Source organism: Apus apus, chromosome 1 (genome assembly GCF_020740795.1).
Source record: "Apus apus isolate bApuApu2 chromosome 1, bApuApu2.pri.cur, whole genome shotgun sequence".
In the NCBI taxonomy this organism is placed as follows: domain Eukaryota; kingdom Metazoa; phylum Chordata; class Aves; order Apodiformes; family Apodidae; genus Apus; species Apus apus.
In genome coordinates this window covers 204,307,367-204,329,275 of record NC_067282.1, presented here as the reverse complement: position 1 = coordinate 204,329,275, position 21,909 = coordinate 204,307,367, and the positions used below count along the sequence as shown (strand labels likewise).

The 21,909-nt window shown below is 42.6% G+C and overlaps 1 protein-coding gene across 1 annotated transcript in view; it reads right to left on the bottom strand.

The window, feature by feature from the left end:
* Positions 1-21,909, bottom strand: part of EXOC4 (exocyst complex component 4) — a 409,379-nt gene that overhangs the window by 337,434 nt on the left and 50,036 nt on the right. The window contains exons 5-7 of the mRNA XM_051612171.1: positions 20,460-20,569; positions 9,890-10,133; positions 2,030-2,207 (exon numbers count right to left, since the gene is read on the bottom strand). Of these exons, the coding sequence (XP_051468131.1) occupies positions 2,030-2,207; positions 9,890-10,133; positions 20,460-20,569 (532 nt within the window). The remainder of the gene's footprint in view (positions 1-2,029; positions 2,208-9,889; positions 10,134-20,459; positions 20,570-21,909) is intronic.

The window sequence follows — 21,909 nt, the reverse complement described above, 5'->3', positions numbered from 1 at the left end:
TGGAGAAGGGGGGATTTAGGTTAGACATTACGAAGAAATTCTTTGCTGTAGTGTGGTGAGACCCTGGCCCAAGTTGCCCAGGGAAGCTGTGGCTGCCCCATCCCTGGCAGTGTTGAAGGGCAGGTTGGATGGGGCTGGGAGCAGCCTGGGCTGGTGGGAGGTGTCCCTGCCCATGCAGGGGGTTGGCACTAGATGAGCTTTACAGAACCAGAGAATTGTCATGGTCTGAGATGACCCTCCAACTCAAACCATTCTGTGATTCTGTGAAAAGCTCTTTTGGAAGCTTTTCTGACTTGCTCTGACATATGTGCTCGCAGACCACCAGCAACTAAACATTTACAATTAGCTTATGTTTTTCTTCACACTGAATTTCATAGAAAGCTTGGTCAAATATTTTCTCCCATGGAAAACACATTCACTCTATGTGCACACCTACACATGCTTCTGTATAGAAGTTCCACCAGTTGGTTGGGAATAGCCAGTATAAGTCACTCCCATTTTCACCACTCATGAGGAATAGAATCATAGAATGGTTTGGGTTGGAAGGGACCTTCAAGATCATCTAGTTCCAACACCCTGCCATGGGCAGGGACACCTCCCACTAGACCAGGTTGCTCCAAGCCCCATCCAACCTGCCCTTCAACACTGCCAGGGATGGGGCAGCCACAGTCTCCCCAGACATTATCACAAACAGTCGCTGCTCTTTAGAATTTGGAATTACCAGCCTTGCCTTTGTCTTCATGAAAATAAAATTTTGCAGTACCCTAACCCTCAAGGCTTTGTCCTCCTGAAGCAAAATCTGCAGAACTCAAAGCTCTTAAAGTTTATCTAGACCACATGGATGACAATAAGATGACTGGAGGTACCTCTTGTCAAGCCCTTTCCTCATGTTCTTAAGTTTCATCCTTCCCTTTAACAGGGTCATACAGCTTCAACTCTGACATTTTGATTAAAAAATCCATCATTCATCTCTGACTGGACATTTCCAATCAAGTACTTGCAAGAACAATACTGAAGGAAGGTGAAAATCTGTATCATGGACAAAACTAATCAAAATTTCTTTGATAAAAATACTAACTCCTCTAGAAAGACAAATAAGTGGGTAAGGAGACCATGGCTGTGTCCAAAGACCCATACTTCACATTTACCATGTCCAAGTATCTAAATTCACCCCATGCACAAAGTTAACTGCATTTGTGTAAACAAAAAAACCCTGTGTGCATCACTGCACAGTCAAACAAACCTTTAGAGCAACAGCTAAATAGACTTGTGCCCTACAGTGAAGAACTGTATTAGAGTAAGAGACAGAACATTTTTCATGAACAGGCCAGAGGTGGAATGACCATCATAAATCAAGCTACCTCCAGTAAATAATGCCAGGCTCATTTCTTTGACCTCCTCAATCAAATTCTGGGTGAGATGTACCTCAGTGTGCTGCATAGAGAGGCAACTCCAAAATAAATCAACTCCAATGTGCACGTTAGCCTCACAGCAAGGATGAGAGAACAGACGTGAGACAGATGACAGCTTTGCTGCTTGTGAGTCCCAGACACTAAGGTGATAGCCATGGTACCAGAATAAAGCCTAAGCAAGGTACAGCTTTAGTAAGCTACAGTTCAGAATAAGAATCAAATAAGAACTCCCTGAAAACATGCCAGCAGCAAGTGTCTCAGCTGACTCTAACCAAGCCATAATGACAAGAGAAGACAAGCGATTAGAGCTGTGATGCTTCCTGAGACAGGCATGACATGGTAACACAGAACCAGAATGTCACTGTTTGAAAGCTTCTGAAAAAAACACTGGGTAGGCAAAACAAATCAGCTCTTCCATACACCATAAGGATGAATCCACAGATTAGTTTTTTTGCTGATACTTAAGCTCTCTGGAGTTGAACAGACTATGTGGCCACTTACCACAAATTAGGACAAGTTCCAGCACAGCTGTCTCTTGAGTATCACAGGTATTATCTGATATTCTGGTTATAAAAGCTGTTCTAAGCTGAAAATATGCTCACCTGAAGGGCTCTTACCTGCAAGACATCCTGGATCTTCACCCACACATCAACCATGTCATAGAGCTTGACGTCACCATCATACTGGCTGCAAGGAGATGCCACTGTTTGTTGAAGGTGTCCAAGGACGACAGAGTGCGCAGCAGCCACAGCATTGAACTTGTCAAAGAGAAGCTCTAGCAGCTCCAGGAGTAATCTGCAAACCATCAAGACAACCAGCACTCAATTTCCAAAAGACACCATAGGTAGACAATCATAAAAGCATATCAGAGCAGTGGACCAGGAGTCAGAAGACTGACTTCAAGTCCTGTTCTGTGACAAAAGTTGGGTGCAAGCTGGGAGGCCACCTAGCTCCAAACCCTCTGAGCTTCAGGTGGCTAAATTCAGCTGGTAGCAGCTCAGGTTTGGTGCCTAAACACTTGTGAAGATCTTCCTTCTCACTCTCTCCACTGTATCAGAGATGCTCATTTTTAATATGTTCTACTTGGGGGTACAAGAAAGACAAATGCATCAGCAACTTCACTTCAGTACCATAGTAGAGACCATTTTCAGTTCCTAGACAGAGCTGCAGACAGGGAGGGAGATTACCTGCTTTCCCCACAGAAGAAAATACATCTCAAGTAATTAAAAATGAACTCACCCATACAAACAGAACACAAGACAGTAATTTTTAATTATGAAATGAGTACTATGGAAGGTTTTAAAACAACAAGAGATCAGAAACCTAAAACATCAAGCCTCATCAACTGTCTCAGTCATCAAGATTTTACTACTATATGGAAAGTGCTACAGCTATAACCACATTTTAAGTGTCCTAACTTTACCTGTTCCTGTGGCTTCCTTACTGCCCAATTACTGTGATTAATGTACCTTTGCAAAGTCCTGGAAATTCTGTCATAAGGAATGACTCATCACTTTTTGATTATTTCAGAAAAATTCTGATGAATTTCACTGCCGTTTAATGAGCAACTCAAGTACCCATGTAACCCCAACAAAATGTGAAGATAACACTTCCCAAATCCATATGTCAGACACTTCTAGCTCTGACAGACAGGCTCCATCACATTTCACTGCTGCAGCTAAGGAGTTACCACATGCTTGCTGTGTTTTCCCACCAGGAATTTCTATCGCCAGAGCTGGACAGAAGATCTGCAGCAGAAACAGAGCTGCACCCAGTCCTGAACCACTACACTTCTGTGTCAGTTCATCACTAACAAGGTGTGTGTTTGTGCTTTGGCCACTTCATTTCAGTACTGAATATCTCCACTTTCATCAGCTGGAGAGTTAACTGGAGTAATTTGGAAGCTGTTACACATTGGCTGTTACCACTAGACAGTAAGAGTGGCCTGGCACTTCTCTGTAGCTAAAGCCACCTGCATTAGCCTGTAGCAAGCCTAGACTGAACCTCTAGTTGGCAAAGGAGATAAGGTGGCTACTGTTTAAAAAACAAATCAGCTGGGGCTCATTCATACACCAGAATTTTTCACTCACAGCAAGCCCTCAGGGATGTCATACATACCATTCACCCACCAATGATGTCAACTGCACAGCTTAAGTAGAAGAACACCTCAATTCAATGGAAAGAGCCACAGGTTAGGGTTCTGGAGGTGGTAGAAGATGAGAAGCTGGACATGAGCCACCATTGTGTGCTGGAGCCCAGAGGGGCAATTGTGTCTTGGGGTGCATCAAAAGAAGTGTGGCCAGCAGGGCCAGGGAGAGGATTCTGCCCCTCTACTGTGGTGAGATCCCACCTGTCCAGCTCTGGAGGCCTCAGCACAGGAAAGACCTCGAGCTGTTGGAAAAGATGCAGAGAAGGGCCACAAAGATGATCAAAGGGATGATAAAAGAACTGGAGCAGCTCTGCTCTGGAGACACGCTGGGAGAGTTGAGGTGTTCAGCCTGGAGAAGAGAAGGCTTCAGGGAGACCTTAGAGCACCTTCCAGTGCCTGAAGGGGCTCCAGGAAAGCTGGGGAGGGGCTTTTCACCAGAGAGGGCAGTGATAGGACAAGAGGTAATGGTTTTGAACTGAAAGCAGGGAGATTTAGGTTAGACATCAGGAAGAAACTCTTCACCATGAGGGCAGGAAGGCACTGGAACAGGTTGCCCAGGGAGGTTGTGGCTGCCTCATCCCTGGAGGTGTTCAAGGGCAGGTTGGATGAGGCTTGTGCAGCCTGGTCTGGTGGGAGGTGTCCCTGCTCATAGCAGGGAGGTTGGAACCTGGTGATCGTGAAGGTTCCTTCTAACCTCAACCACTCTATGATTCTATGAATTGACATCATAATTTGGTGGGAAGCAGCAAAAACCCAACAGAATCACTAAGCAAAAGTGAAAGAACAAGAACAGACTGTTCCCAAGCTTGAAGGTGCATCAACATTTGGAGGTTTTCTGCTCTCCACAGCCATAAGCATGAGATGGTTGATGTCCTCCTCCCAGAGGTGTTCAAGGCCAGGTTGGATGAGGCTTGTGCAGCGTGGTCTGGTGGGAGGTGTCCCTGCTCATAGCAGGGAGGTTGGATCCTGATGATCCTTAAGGTCCCTTCCAACCTTCACCATTCCATGTTTCTTTGATCCTAAAACTAGCAGGGTACAGTCAGGCATGGCAGAAAAGGCCAAGTGGCCAGATGTCCATCATAGTAAACATGTTCAGGAGTCATGGCATTCCTAAGAACCACAGGGACATTAATATTGCCACACCTGAAATAACTATTGAACTAAGACATTTAAGCAATTCAAAGAAACTGGGAAGTATATAAGTTGTCTTCCTATTTAAGAACACCAACAATTGTATAAAGAAAAGCACTTCTGGTACTATGAAGGAAAACAGGTCTAGAAATTTAAGGCCCTGGAAGGGGATAAACAGAAGTACCACAGGTCATGAGGGTAAAGGCAGCTCCAGAAATGACAGCTATTATAAACATTAGCAGCATTTTCAATATGGGAAATTCCAATGTGGAAGAAAAGCCATGTTCCTCCCTTGGGAGGAGCCCAGTGCTCCTCACATGGGAGAGGCAACTGTGGCTTCAACATCCCCTAAGAGATAGATAGAACTTCTCAATGCAAGTGACAGAGAGGCAGCTGGGACAAGTGGCTGGTCAGCCAGAAGCCAGACAAAAATAGGAGGGAAAACAGATGTAGAAGAACTTGTATTAATGAGCAATTTTATGTTGGAAGAAGCAACATAAGGAGGCCAAAAAAGATAAGATTACATGAGCAAATCAACTACAAGACAGTGAGAAAATTTATCAGCGCAAGCCCAAATTCCACTAATGTCCCATTACAAATGAAGATTTAGTTATCTATGTATCTCCTTGTTGCCTCAGGAAAGCACAATTGGGCAGAACCAAACTAGCTGGATAGTTTGACAAATTCATTTTAATTGTCCTTAGCTGAGCCTGACATCACATTATCAGCTTGTTTATGAAACCATTACTAAAACAATATTATGCTGAAAATATTTTTTTGGTTTTATAACCAGAGTCTTCCCATCCTCATGTTACAGACCAATAGACAAGAAATCTGCCCCATCCATGTTCTTCAGTGCTGCCAACTGCCACCCCACTACATTGTCCATCCTCAACCACATCATATTCCCACATCTCCCTGTTTTCAAATTAGCCTGCATCTCTTAACTTTCTTTTCTCTAAGAGCCTCCTAAATCTGTCAGGTCATTTTTGAAACAAGGTGACCTAAGAGAGCCAGACACGGTCTGTGTCAGGCAGCCAACAAGACAAAACAGCATAAAATAATATGGCCTAGATATTATGCATATGGGGTTACATCACTGAGTGACCTACCCAGAACACATACAGAGGGTGACAAGAGCCTGGCTCAGGCAATTTGTCAAAGCCATCTCATAACCCCTTCATGGAGAAATATGGTAAATATGTTGAGAGACAGTGACACACCCGGAAGCAGCTCCTCTTGTCTGGGCAATAAGGAAGAATGAATTGATGGAGAGTGACTGCTGATACCTGAACGAGGTCACTAATGACAATTCATGCATTTTAGCAGCAATCATGTCCTTTGTCTGGTCAGAGTGTTGGTGTGTATATAAAGCAGAAGTGTATTATGAACATGTAGGGTAAAGTACATTGAATCCAATCAATATATTTAATACCAAATTATCAGTACATCTCCTCTTCCTGAGCCAGATTTTCAACTAGAAGTAAAGCTATGGCAATGTATTCCTACTGAAGTCTTGCCCCATAAATCTGGCCTTCAAGTAGACAGATGTCCAGATTATTATTATTCTAAATTTAACAACCTTCCACAACTCAAAAGGGACCCACAGGTTCGTTAAGACACAGCAGTACTCCAAACTAATCAACACAGCCTCTTCGACAATACCTTGTACTCCTGACACCAAGATACATAGAATCATGCAATGATTTGGGTGGGAAGGGAACTTAAAGATCATCTAGTTTCAACCCCCCTGCATGGGCAGGGACACCTCCCACTAGTCCAGGTTGCTCCAAGCCCCATCCAACCTGCCCTTCAACACTTTCAGGGATGAGGAAACCACAGCTTCCCTGGGCAACCTGGGCCAGGGTCTCACCACCCTCACAGGGAAGAATTTATGTCTAACCTAATTCTACTCCCTTTAGCTTAAAACCATTCCCCCTTGCCCTCTCACTATACACCCTTGTAAAAAGTCCCTCCCCAGCTTTCCTGTAGGCTCCCTTCATATACTAGAAGGCCACTCCATATTTCTAAACATGTATATACTAAGCATGCTGTGATGATCCTGTAATTAAGGGTAACTCAATGGTAATTCCTACATTTAAGCCCTTTTTTCAAGTTGTTGCAAACACATACCTAAATATTTTAGAAAAACTTGCTAAAGAAAAGGCCACTTAACTTAAAGTTCAGCTGCAACAAGGTGCTGTTCAAGCATAGCTTTTGAACTTGTCTTCCACCAGTGGCAGGGAAACCTACTACTGCTCTTTACCAGGTTTTACTGTCTTCATCTCATTCCCATTAAGCACACATTAGTAAAAAAGGGTTTATAGTCTCAGTAAAGTATCTAAAAGCCAAAGTTGAACCATCTCGTGAGGCCTCTTCTAAGTCTAATATCTCACATGACTGCAAGCAGATGGCATGTTTAAGGAGACCTAAAACTCAGTTGTATGACAGAACCATGAAAGTCTTTGTGACCCTACCAGTGAAGAAAACATCCTCCTGCTGTTATATGGAGGTCCTGAGCCTGAGCCAGACCAGTGACATCTACAGTAAATGGGCTCCTCCAATGTCACACCAACTCTCTTCAGCTGGACTGTTGAGTGATCAAACCAAAGGACATGACAGAATGGGCCCACACACTACGAACACTAAGCATTGCTCACTCACTTGCAAATGCTAATTAACAAGAACAAAACACAGCTTGTATAGCATGGACAAGATTTGCTCCTGGCAGGCTTAGAGGGGCTACAGACCTCCCAGGTGAGAAAGCAGATTTCATGAAGAGGTGACCCAAGATCCCACTGCCTGTTGGCTCCACCAAGAGAGCACCCCAAGTTGCATGAGATCCATCATGACTGTGGGAGCTACCTGCTTAGAGTCATTACAGAAAAGAATTCTTGATCTTAAAAATGTGGGAGCAATTAATAATACTTTTATACACAGATATAAAAGGCAGCCACACAAATCAATATGGAAAAGCTTACTAGGTAAGTTAAAGACAGTCAAATTGAAAGGCAAATATAACATGAATGCAAGATCATTGCCTGGCCAGACTCAAATTACTAGGATGAGATCTGCAACTTTTCTGGTCATTTCTAGAAATTATTTCTCTCTTGTACAATGAGAGGGCTCTTCACAATTGTTATGCAGGGTCCCAAAAGGAATTCCAGCAGAACAAGCAGATGATCAGCCTCATCATCAAGTGGAGGGAAACATCACCCTTTTTGTATGAAAAAATAAAAGCCAAACTTTAAGAAGCACCACACGGTGATGAAGAAATGCAGGTAACTTGTTCTCTGCATCCTGAAGGAACCTGTCCAGCAGCAGGTTCAATCTACAGCTTCAGGCCCTGCAGGCCTCTCTCATCTTATTAGTCATTTTATTTGCCAGAAGTGAGAATTTTTATGAATAATATTTAATGCACAGTAACTGAATACAGGCACTGAACTCAATGCTAGAAACTAAGAGGCATCCAAGTGTGACTCGTTTTAAGGTGAACTGAAAAACATTTTACTCACAGAATCCTGAGGTCAAGCAGGCCTTGTGGCTGACAGCCTAATGAATAGTTAAGCAGTTTCAGGTGCTGCATCACACAAATTTGGGGTCTTAAAGAGCTCTATTGAAAGAGTAGGACCTTGTTGCTTAGATGTAGTTTCTCTTGACAGCAGGCAAGTCACTTAGTTTTGAATTAAAACAGTAGCTAATTTAAGGGGCACTATATCTTTCCTACTCTAAATTATTATTTTCAATAGAAATTAATTTGCCTGCTTGCTGTAAACTTCACATGTTTTAGAATTAGTTCTAAGAATCTCCTTTTTCAACAAGAATTCAAGACACTTTCCATAGCTCTAGAATAGAATCATCTTAAGTGCTCACAAACTACTATTAAAAACATGCCAAAACCCATTCAACTTTTTTGCACTTTACCCAACCCCCAGGCAGGTTAATGTCATGTAAATACTATGTGATCCAATTTATCAAATTCAATGGACAACAAATAGGCATACAACTTCTCAAGACTAATTCACAGAATAAGTATCAAGCACATGCTGAGCTCCCTCTCGGAATCAGAAGCCACAACTCTGCCATCTGACCCACCCAAAAAGCTTGTTGCCATTTCACCAAGTTAGCAGCAGCATAACTCTACAAATTTAAAACATAATTGTTTCCACAGTGATGATAATGGTAGGAATTAGAAAAGAAGTCTTTATCAAGCTAAAGTTTTGAGCGGAAACAATTTTCCACTGTCAATATTAGATATAATGAAGATGCATTTGTGTTTTCATTTTTGTTTTACACTTAGTAACTCCCTCTGGACAGTGATCATTACAATGTGCAGTAACAGTATTTCAGCCAGAAACGAGAGTTAACCCTTATAAAGTCCTACTTTGCAAAGACCAGCTCTAGTGTAACACAAAGAAAAGCAGGAACAGTTCTCTGTTGGCTCCCACACCTTGCCATGAATGTAAATTGGGCTGCAAACTAATTAAAAACTTGGCCATATATTTACTGATATAATTAGTTTGATACATGATTTCAAAGCTTTGCACCTGCATCAGCTTAATTGGACTCTGCTACACTTGAAATAACTGAGCTGAATCTTCTCTTTTCAGCTTGTATTACGTAGGATCTTCAATTTCTTTGGCATCAGCACGAGTGCAAAGCCATGACTCAGTGCAACACAAGAGGATAGTATTTGTTTTGGCACCAAGTGTTCTTTACACCATACATACCAGCACTCCAACAACATTACAACTCAATCTGTTGTCAAGTTGCTTTAAATGAAAGGTTAGGTTAAAAAACGAAATAAAACTCAAGTACTTAATATTATGCACTTCTTGCTAGCTAAATAATGCTGGCTTCTACTGTGCTTCCACCCTCAAATCTGCATTTCAAACATCTGTTCAGCCAAAGGATTCTCTTGTAGAGAGCACAGAAGGAAGCATCTCCCTCTCCCAGATCCTCAGCTGAGAAGCAACAATGCCTTCCCTTTCTGAATACATTCGTTAAATTCCCAAACCTTTCAGATACTCAAGGCACATCAGCCTGTAAGCCAGACACAGGCATTTCCAATAATTTCACCATTTCACATCTGCTACTGCAAAAACACAGTCATTCCTTCGAATGCCAACTAACAGATGTAACACCCTTCTCCAGACTTCTTGCAGCAATCAAGACTCAGTGGCTGAAATATCCTTACCTAGGTTGATTGTCCTGGGAAATATTCTCCCCTCTCTGGTAACCATTGTCTGCCACCTGGGTTGTGGAGCGCTTCACAATCTGCTTGAGCTCTTGTTCCAGGCGATCCTGGATGGCTTTCACTGTTTCAGGGATTTTTTTCAGCTTGGCCAGCCCTTTGATGAGTATGCCCATGAAGACAGCGCTGTTCTCCTCTGGATCCAATTCCGTATCTTCTTTAATTTCCAAAAGGCTTGTTTCTCGCACTGGAATAGATTTAATAAGACATAACCCATGATTTGAACTACTAAAAACACGACTGAGAACCACGTAGAAGGAGCATATAAACTGCTTTGCCTTCACAGAACTCCTACCACTTGAAGCAACCAAGGAATAAACAAGGAAAGCAGAAACTCAGATTTGGAGGAAAAGCAGTGGATCATAGAATGCCAGGTTGGAAGGGACCTCAAGGATCACCTGGTCTAAACTTTCCAGGTACTACTCCAGTTGATACCGAAATGGCTCAGCACCCTGTTCAGCTCAGACTTCAAAGTGTCCCATGTGGGGGAATCTACCAATTTCCTTGGGAGACTATTCCAATGTTGGACTGCTCTCATGGGGGAAAATTCACCTCTTGTGTCCAACTGGAATCTCTCTGAGAGCAACTTGTGCCCATCACCCCTTGTCTTTTCCACCTGACTCCTTGTCAACAGGGAGTCTCCATCTTCTTGGTAGCCACCCTTTAAATACTGGAACACGGTGATAAGGTGTCCCCAAAGCCTTCTCTTCTCAAGGCTGAACAAACCCAGTTTTCTCAGCCTCAGTGGATATTTGTTTGGGGGGTTCCCTCTACAGAGACACAACAGCTTGAACACCTGATTTAGAGATCATTGTGTAAGTTATGGACTTGTTAGGAAACAGAGGAAGATTGATGCAATTAAGATACCCATAAAAGAGAAGATATTATACCTCTACAAGTCCCCTGAATGTTTTTCAAGGAGCTAAAAGCCCTGCATTCCTAACCAAAATGTTTTTCTTCACTATATTCTTCACAAGAGAGTTTTCCTTATAAACACTCTCAGGCTTAACAGACTTAGGATGAATTTGCAAAGTTTACACTGCCAAAGTGAAAGATTGTTTGATGTTATCCTATTCTGCTTATTAGATCTTTCAAGGGGCTGATGAAGTTACTCCAATCTTTTAGCAGGGTTTCTAGAAAGGAAAAGCTTCAACAGCCAGAGAGGATAGTGTGGATACAGTCCTCCTGAAGTAACAGGGATTGCACAGGGGGAAACTCTGTTGCTAAGCAACAAGGAAGAGAAAGGCAAGAGGTACGATGCATAACTATGCTCATTAAACAACATTTCTTAAATAACACCCAGCAACAACAAAAGCATGTCTCTGGTAAAGACTGGGTGAAACAAATATTCCAAGTCAGAGCCTTCAAGGCAAACTCCACTAAATTAAAGCATCCTGGGTGATCAACAGTCTGGCTCCTTACCAGCCAGAGCAGCAGAACATGGACCACCAGCCCTGAAGCTCACAGCTGAAGCTGTGCCACCCACCCCACCACAGCCTGGCATAGAAACTAAAACCCTAACAGCTGTTTCATCCTGCTGCTACTGAACTCTGATAAGGGCTGTTAGATGACAGATGACTCCCCTGGTTTCTACTGCTCAACAGATTTCTTTTTGCATTTAAATCCAAACTTCTCCAAGAACCTGAATAAATGTCAAAAGATCCACCAGAAGGACTTAAATGACATGGCAGGAAGGAAAAATGGCACGTCACAAGTAGCATGAGCCCTGTAGCTGCCTAAAGCCATGATGACATGCTGAACAGAAGAGCATCAACACTGTGTAAGTTAGCACTAGATGAAAGAAAACAGTGTCCCCAAAAGCCCATATGGTGCCACTTTATAAATAGCACCACAATAAACAGACAACACTTATTTCAGTGTCAGCTAACACCAACCTCCACAGCAGAGACTGTTTCTTTTCACCAGTATGATCCCAAACATGGCACCTCTCGCTCAAACCAAACTCACTGCTCACACAATCTTGCATTTCAACCCACAGCACCAGCAACAGTGGTAAGAGCAAGGTCACCCCCCATGAGGTCACCACAGGGCACAATGGAGAATGACATCAGGTTTTAAGTCATCAACATCAGAGAGATCAAACAGTGCTTTTTTCCTCTCACACTTCTTTCTATTACAATAGGCAAGTCACAGAGCAAGTAACTAGAAACACCCAGAACGTGCTAATTAAAAATAAAGCAAGGATAAGATAAGGGGGTAATTCAAACACAGGTAAGTAATGATAGAATCACAGAATGGTTTGGGTTGGAAAGGACCTGAAAGATCATCTAGTTCTAACAACCCCCTGCCATGAGCAGGGACATCTCCCACCAGACCAGGCTGCTCCAAGCCCCAACCAAACTGCCCTTCAACACTGCCAGGGATGGGGCAGCCACAGCTTCCCTGGGCAACCTGGGCCAGGCTCTCCCCACCCACAGCCCAGAATTTCTCCCTCACATCTCAGCTCCAGCTCCCTCTGCCAGCTGGAAACCCTTCCCCCTGCTCCCATCCCTCCCTGCCCTTGTCCCAAGCCCCTCCCCAGCTTTCCTGGAGCCCCTCCAGGCACTGGAAGGTGCTCTCAGGTCTCCCTGGAGCCTTCTCTTCTCCAGGCTGAACACCCCAACTCTCCCAGCCTGGCTCCAGAGCAGAGCTGCTCCAGCCCTCCCATCATCTCCATGGCCTCCTCTGAACTCACTTCAGTAGCTCCATGTCCTTCCTGTGTTGGGGGCTCCAGAACTGTACACAGTGCTCCAGGTGGGGTCTCAAAAGAGCAGAGGGGAAGAATCAGCTCTCTTGACCTGCTGGCCACAACTAATACCAATTAGAAGTTAAACAGATAACCACGAATTTCAGCTCAACACTCAGCTGTCACACACCTTTCAACCCAGAAGGCTGCAAAGCACTTAATGAGTTGCTTACATGGTCTACCCACTTTGTTAATGCTACTTGTTCTTCTCCAAAAAACCAGTGTGCCAGGCAAAAATGTGGAAAACTGGTTCTGTGGAATCAAAGCTGTGGGAAACACAGCACTAGAAATGCTAGAGGAAGAAAAGTTTTAACTTAGTGTTTAAAAAAACCCAGTACCTTGTTGTTCCATGTTTAATGCAAAGATTTTTGCAGCCTAAATAACCTCTTAGAGGACAGGTCCCCATGACCATGCTACAGCCTCTTTGTGAGCAGGCTGTACATTTTTCTTAATATCACACAATAAAAACCCAAAAGGGAGGAAATCCTGCTGTACCCAAATGTGAGGACAGCATTTATGGGGACTAAAGGCAGCAATTTTGTTGAGAACTCTGCCAGCACACTGAGATGAACGCTCTTCCACTTTCAAAAGAGCAAACCAATTTTGAACATCCTCAAATCGTCAGGACATTGATTTACATCTCTTACAAACAACAGCAAAGAGAATAGTTCAATATCGAGTGGCAACAAGTTTTGTTAGATCTGGTCTTTTGATAAAACAGTAGGGACCATGTTTCCTGCACATTCTGCCTATTAAACAGGTATCCTGGGTAGCTTTGGGGGCCCATTTATCTGTCAGATCTGACAAGATTCCAACCCTGGCAACTGAAGATGTTCCTCTTTTCCTACATCTTCCCCACTTCAAACATCCCCTTCTGCCCTTTAATGTCATCAAGGGGTTATTTGACCACAAAGGTTTGGCCCAGGAATCAGCCCCTCCTGTCCCCTCCCTCTTCAAAAAAGGCATCAAAGTCAACAGACATTTGTAAAGAACTTCACCTTTAAAATTATAATCCCACATGCAGAGGAGCTCCACGGGGGAAGGAAGATGTCCCTACAGAACAGCTGCCAGAACTGAAACCTTCATCTGTATTTACTCTTACACTGAAAATATGAATGGCTTTGTTATTCATTTGTATCAAGACAAAAGCACAAGACTGTCAGAACCTGTTCCTAGCTTTCTACAGTCACCAGATTCTACTTGAAATACATCAGCAGAGCACACTGCCCTTCTCAGAGGGATCAGCAATCACACCATAAGCACTTGGTTTCTGTAGAAACAGCATGAAATATTAAGTTATTCTACAGATATGTGCAACAATTATTTCTTATAATAAATGGTTCTAAATTGTGGGTCTGCTATATAGATTTGAATAACCTCTTCTCCTTAGTGATTCAAAAAGAATAAAAGCAAACAAGTCTTATTTTAATTAAGAACAACTGCAATACATTATAAATAATACATATAGAAAAGACCAAAGAATTCCATTGGATTTCTTCAGTAACAGCAAGCAGCAATTTCCCCCACCCTCCTTAAGAAGATAGCAAGACAAATGTGATGTCAGCAAATAAATCTTTTAGAATTTTAATTATTACAGTTGCCCTTCCCCAACATAAGGAAGCCTTAAAACTTCAGTCTGAAATTATGCTAAAAACCAGCTTCAACATACTGCTTTGTTGTCCAACCCCAGCTACCAACTCTTACAGTGTCATGCAAACAACAGAAATACCAGATTGAGAAAGCCTGGTTGAGGCTTTTCCAGATCAGTTTGACACCCAACTTGAACTAGTTAGTAGGTTAATGGTTGGACTCTATGATCTTAAAGGTCTCTTCCCATCAAAACAATTCAGAGATTCTATATTTTCAGCTCAACTGACCTCTTTGGAAACCTCAATTTCAGTATTGCTTAATTATTTAAAGTATTTCATCCAAAGATGACACTAAATCACAGAATGACACAAAATGGTTGAGGTTGGCAAGGGACCTGTGGCAGTCATCAAATCCAACCTCCCTGCCCAAGCCAGGCCACTCAGAGCCAGTGGCACAGGACCACGATAAGATGGCTTTGGAATATATCCAAAGATGGAGATGCCACAATCTCCCTGGGCAACCTGTGCTAATACTCAGTTACCCTTACATTAAAAAAGCCAAATGTTTCCTGATGTTTAGAGAGAATCTGTTTCAGTTTGTGTCCACTGCTTCTGGTTGTGGCATTGGGCACCACTGAACAGGGCCTGCCTCTGTTTCTGTGTCCTCTCTTCAGGTATTTATATACACCCTTAAGACCCCTCTTCAGCCTTCTCTTCTCCAGGCTCAGCAATCCCAGCTCTCTCTGCCTTTCTTCCTAAGACAGACAGACCTTAATCATCTTGATGAACCTTTGATAAACTGCACATCAGTATGTCTAATGTCTCTCTTGGACAGGGAAGCCCAGCAGTGCAGCCAGCATTACAGGTGTGGCCTCACCAGTGCTGAGTAGAGGGGAAGGTTCACCTCCCTCAACCTGCTGGCAATACTTGGTCTAATGCAGCTTAAGATACCTTCAGCCTTCTTTGCCACAAGGGTACTGTGTTGGCTGCTTATCTTGAACTTCAGTGTCCATCAAGACCTTTTCCTGCCTAGTTGCTTTCCCAGCATGTTCCAGTGCCTGAAACTGGTCTTCTCCAGAGGCTGAACTTTGGAATTCCTTTGGCTGAGCTTTATGAGTGTCCAGCCATTTTTTGAACCACCTCACTGCCTACATCAGCTTCATATTCCCTGCTCTCCTCTTGCCTACCAGGTCAGTCATTTCATTGCAGAAGTTTTAACAAGTTGGTCAAGCATGAATTCCCCTGGGTGAAGCCATGCTGACTACCCTGATGATCTTCTTGTTTTAATGATCTCTGAAAACTGCTTATGAAGCAAAATTTTACATATGGTTTCTCAAAAGCCTCCCAAGACAGCAACCTAAAGGAGTGATGATTTTGCTACAGTCTCTAATTAAATCTTCAGCCATTTTCAAAGATGTTCATCACTGCAGGAGTGCATCTGAAAATGCACAACTCTGTTTCAGCAAACACCTGCCCTCAGTTTAAATCATAGAATGGTTGAGGTTGGAAAGGACCTTTAAGACCATCAAGTTCCAACCTCCCTGCCATGAGCAGGGACACCTCCCACCAGACCAGGCTGCACAAGCCTCATCCCACCTGGCCTTGAACACCTCCAAGGATGAGGCTTCCACAACCCACCTGGGGAACCTGTTCCAGCACCTTCCTACCCTCATGGTGAAGAATTTTTCCCTGATGTCTGACCTAAATCTCCTCTCTTTCAGTTTAAAACCATCGCCCCTTGTCCTATCACTGCCCTCTTTGTTGAAAAGCCCCTCCCAGGCTTTCCTGGAGCCCCTTCATGTATTAGAAGGACACTATAAGTTTGCAATAAGGTCTCCCCAAGGCCTTCTCTTCTCCAGGCTGAATAGCCCTAACTCCCTCAGCCTGTTTTTGGAGCAGAGCTGCTCCAGCCCTCTGATGATCTTCTTGGCCCTTCCGTGGACCTTTTCCAATTAGTCACTAGGAAGTTGAATTGTGCATTATTGATTGATCACTTCCATAGTTGCAAAGGTGGAAACTTCCCAGATGGCTCCCTGGTTTGCTGATGCCCTCTAAAAGCATCAGTTCCAACTGGTAACATGCTCATTTGTACAGTTCTGCCATTTCACAAGAAAGAAACCTGCTGCAAGAGGCATTTTAATAGCTCCAGTCTGATCCCTGGAAAAGCCAGTGTTGATAACTGATTTAAAGAAAGGAGCTAAAGAAAAGACTCTTGGGTCTTGTTTTTCATCCCAGTGAATGGTCAAGATTTGCTGCTCCTCATTACAAAAGGTTTAATTAATGATGTGATTTTATGGGCACCTAATAAAATCTAGTGTCGTATTTTCCGTTATTTATGTCCTTTACAATTACATCCTTTCTGCCTTCAGACCTTTCAGAGAAAAGGATTCAAGTTCAAGGCCAAAAGGCCTAAGTTAAGATTTGAGAAAACATCTCCTGCTGATTTCTGGTGCTGAATCATTGTGCTGGATCCATGCATGGAAACAATGAGTAAATGGACAATTTAGAAATGAGTCCTATAAAAAATAAAGTCACTTTCTTCTCTGCATTACCAAACCCAGAAGAAAATGGGTCTCAGATCAATTAACCTCAAAGCCTCAAGGCAAATGTCCTCTGAAACTGTTGTTCAGAGGTCCATCTATAGTTTAAGGCCATGACCATTTCAAAACCAGAGGTATTTTAATCTGACAAATCCATGGTAATACTTAATTTTGAGAAAACTGTACAAAGCAACTCTAAGCTACCTTCAAAATACTCCTAATACAACAACAACAAAAAAGAGTGCATGGTGGTCAAACATCTTACATTAGGGCTGCCTAGAGGAAAAACTAATGGAATTATGAAGGAAGAGTGACTTTTATCCTTGTGGTTTTCATCACAGGGCTCTATAACTTCCTCCACTGTCCCTTCCCCAAACACAAACACAAGACACACATCAGTGCTGAGCATCCAGGCAGAACATGAGCCACTAGTTAGGATCAGTGAGACATCATGGTCCTGCAAAAACCAACACAAAAAGTTACATCAAAGGCTTTCATGTTTGTGCAGTTGCAAAACCTTCTTAAACTTCAGGAACAGACTTCTTCCTAAACATCCTAGGTGCAAAAATTAGGCTGTTTAGCCTGGAGAAGATAAGGCTCCTGAGACCTTACTGCAGCCTTTCAGTGCTTATTTATTTATTCAAAACTTATAAGATGGGGATAATTTTTTAGCAAGACCTGTAGCCATAGGAAAAAGGAAATTGTTTTAAATTAAAAGGGATAGGTTTAGACTAGATGTTAGGAATAAATTTTTCACAACGAGGGTGGTGGGACACTGGCACAGGTTGCCCAGAGAGGTGGTAGAAGCACTATCTCTAGAAACATCTAAGAGCAGGTTGGATTGGGCTCTGAGCAACCTGCTCTAGTGTAAGGTGTCCCTGCTTACTGCATTGGGGTTGGACTAGATGGCCTTGAGAGGTTCCTTCCAACCCAAATCACTCCATAAATCTATGAAAAATTTTCCCTGAGATAGGAATAAAGATTGCTCTTTGTGTAGCACTGCAGTGATAGCATGGAAAGAATCAGACTCACTGGCCCAGGTTGCCCAGGGAAGCTGTGGCTGCCCCATCCCTAGAAGTGTTGAAGAGCAGGCTGGATGGGGCTTGGAGCAACCTGGGCTGGTGGGAGGTGTCCCTGCCCACGGCAGGGGGTTGGATCTAGATCAGCCTTAAGGTCCCTTCCAACCCAAACCACTTTATGATTCTGTGAATTCCCACCATCTTCCAATTAAGTCCTCAGTTGGATTTGTGCAAATGCAAAACAGCCAAAACAGGAAAACTGATTCAGTAAGAGGATCATTTAAATTATTAAAGTACCAGTAGTAGATAAAAATCACCCAGCTGGTGTCAGATCTTCAGGTGAGTTTAATACGAAAAAATCTTTTACGTCTTTCCTGAGCCTGTTTGAAGTAGAAGCAACTGTGAGAACAATCAGAGAATGTCACAATGGCATTTTTAGAGCCACCTTTAAAACTGGACCCTAAAGCTCTAACTCCTGCATGTACATTCCAGGTTAAAGTTCACAGAATGGAGCTAGATGGTCCTTAAGGTCCCTTCCAGCCCAAACCCTTCTACAATTCTATGTTTTCACCTCCACAGAAGTAACTTGAATAAACGGAGTTAGGAGCAGTAACTGGACTTGACCATAGAAGCCACCACACTCTTTGGATCTAGAAGCTACATTTTTCTCTTGGAGCTGAGAAGTATGCTCCAAAGTTCTGAGCGTCTGTTCAGCATAAAATTTACATATGCCATCAATAACAATATTAATTGACATGACCTCAACATTTCTTTGTCAGATCTCTAGAAAGTATTCCCAGGAAAAGGTGCTCTTGGGTTTGCTATGAACTGGGTGAGCACAGTTCATAGTTCCAGGAAGAACTTGGCAATGCAGGAACCTTCATAAACACTCTTCAGAGTACAGAAGGTTCAAGCAGAGAAATATAATTTGAAAGTGAATTTATTTCTCTGAACTGGCAAGAAGGGAAAACGTTCCTGGTGAACTGCCTTATCTACAATCCCCAGGTGAACATTACTGAAGGTTTTGTTTATTTTAAGCACAGCAGGAACAGCTTTAATTTCCTTATAAAGGTTCTACAGAACAAGGTAACATCTCCTTTGGGAAGTGAATGAAGAAAGGACTCAAAACTTTGGCATCTCTACTGAGATGGGCTGGATGAGTCAGTGCTTTATGATGACATGCATTAATATGCACAACCACTTTGTTTCATCAATAAAAAGCCAAAGAACTTAAATGAATAAAGGCAAAATATGCATAGCCAGAAGTGTTGAAGTCTCTGGTAGCTGTGCAGCCCTGGAAAAGGCTACTTTGAAATAAAATTATGTGGAAAAAATATACACAAGTACATTGTGTACTTGAAGCAAAACCATATGCATACTTTATGCTGATCAAATGTTTTCTATTACAACCTGCATCTGAGAGACACTTGCCCAACACTTGATTGAATGGTACAGAGTGAAATGAGGAGCCAGGTAAGACAGTTCCTGATGCCTTGGGCTTGAAGAGCAAGAACAAGACCTGTAGAAATGAGAATTCTTAAGGCAGATTTTAAGGCAGAGGAAAAGCACAGCAAGTCTTAAGGTTGTTTTTTGCCCTCCCCACCCCCCACCCCCAATTTTCACATGGTTCTTTTCTTCCAGGTTTCCACAACCAAGCTGCAGTTTCCAGCCCAGAAAATTCACACTGCCATGTCCCAAATGACTCCTGACAAACCTCCACTGTGCAGAAAAAGTCTCAGGCTCTGGGACCACCCAACCCTACAGACACAGGGCTAAATAACAAGAACAAGAAAGGGAAGAATGATCCAACAGAAGAGTCCAGGAGGTAAACATGACAAGATAAACCAGAAACAGACACAAATAAGGACAAGAGAATTAATAGGGATGAGAAGAGAAGGAAAGATTGTCTGCATTTGAAAAAGATACTATTTTTAAAATGGGGGGGAAAAGATGTAGGTCACTTCTGTATTACTCATTTGTTAAACAAGGACAACCCCACTTAGTAATCTACTGAAACAACTGCAGGATTAATTCCCCATCTGTGCAGCACTTTCAAGGCCTCATACAAAAGCACCAATGAAACAGTTTTGCTCAGTGTTTGTTCTAGTAACAAGTACACAAATATCACCACCAGGTTATTCCTATTTATAGTCACAACTTTAGTCCAAGTTACAAAGTTCCCACAAGGAAAAGCTTTGAGCTTTTGGCTCCAACACAGCAAAAAGCTTCAGCAACACCTCCACGTATCTACCTGCCTACATTTAAATAATGCAGGAGACCTCTAAATAAACTGAATTGACTGCAAGTATCTTTTCTGCCCAAGATAAGAACATGATCAAGATGAGAACATGCACAGAAAACTAAGTGTATTTAACTGAAGTTGATGGTGGGAGAGGAAGGGGCAAGGATGATTTGCCAAAAGAGAAATACAGACAGGGCCAGTTCTCCCCTGGACATACCACTCATTTCATGACAATGCACAAATGACTTCTTGACTCAGGATCTCCCATCAGCAGCCATCCATGAGGAGGGGATGATATTCCTGCTACTAGTCCTAGAGGATCAGCTGAAGATCTACAAGTTATTTTTGAGAGAAATGAATGTGACTTAAATACTCACTGCTGGCACCTCCAGGAGTACCAAACTGGGAAGTTTCAAGGAACTTGCGAGGTGTAGACAAGTTAGTAACATCCATCAGAGGTACAGGAGAGGCATCTTTCACATGTGAACTGTGTGAGGGGAAAGAATGAAAGCAGCAGTTTACTATTATTTGCAATCTTACTTCACAAGAAATAATTTCTTGATTAAATTTGTAAGTCTAGGCAACAGATACATATAAGTTTTGATACAAGAATTAACAAGAAGTCCAGAGATGAACACAAGTGGGTGTGCACATATGCACTCAAGTGAAATGGAAAAAGCCAACAAAAGCAATTATGAGGGGACACTGTCATATTAAACACAGTATTTGGTACCCCAAGGCTTCTCTGATTTGCACAGCTACTTGTCTGACTGGTCACAGCAACATGATCAGGACACAGGCACAACTGGAGCCTACACGTTTATTGCCCAAACACATTCACCTCCAGCACAATTAACTACTGATAACATGATAAATTAACGTGGAACTGTTAAGATCTTTCTGGAGAACTACACATTGAGGACAAGAAATGCTCCCATTTCCATGGCTCTTGTCAGCTACTTGATCACTGAAGCTTTCCTAGTTCCCTCTAAAAATCTCCACACTCCTCCCCTTCAAACTCCTGTTCTGCATACACCTACATGCATCCCTCTCCTTCCTCAGAAATGAAAGATTTTCTACTTGGTCATTTACATACTAAATTCACACCGTATTTGCCAGGAGTGGGTCCTGATGCCCCAGCTGCACTATGAAAGGCACGAAGCTGGATGTGGCAGGGCAACATAAGTCATTTTTAAGAGAAAGAAGAGAAGAAGGCTCCTATAATAGAGCTTAGTATGTCCCATTAGGTGAAAATGCTTAAAGAAACCTCAAATACAAGGGCTGAGTTTACATCCTTCAGAAGAAGCACCTTTACTCCCTACACATCTACAAGAGCACACCTACAGGGATTAGCTGTGCAGTCCAGCTTAGCAAGGTCATATAGGACACTTAAAACCAATACAACTAATTACAAACATTATTGCAACCTGGTCAAGAGCCAGTCTAGGGCAGCACACTGAAACAAAGCAACCAAACTGCCCATGATGCAAGAGTTCATGTTATTAAATATCAGAGATGTGCAACAGGGAATCTGAAAAAAGAAAAATATTAGGGTCCCTGTAGTAGTGATACCAAACTGCAGTTAATTAGCAGTAGTATAGTCTGGGTATACCAAAGCTTTGTGTCTGGTTTTAATTAACAAGATGAGTAAGGAACAGACTGATGACTTGGTAGCAACCCTCCTGCCTAGACACTTCAGCTTCAATCTATCCCTTCTTCCATAAATTCATGTAATGTAACTTACTATCCCTCCTCTCATTTCTGGTATGCATTTTCTATTCCTTCTCATCATAAAATGCTAATTTATCTGTTCTTTGTAATCTTTAT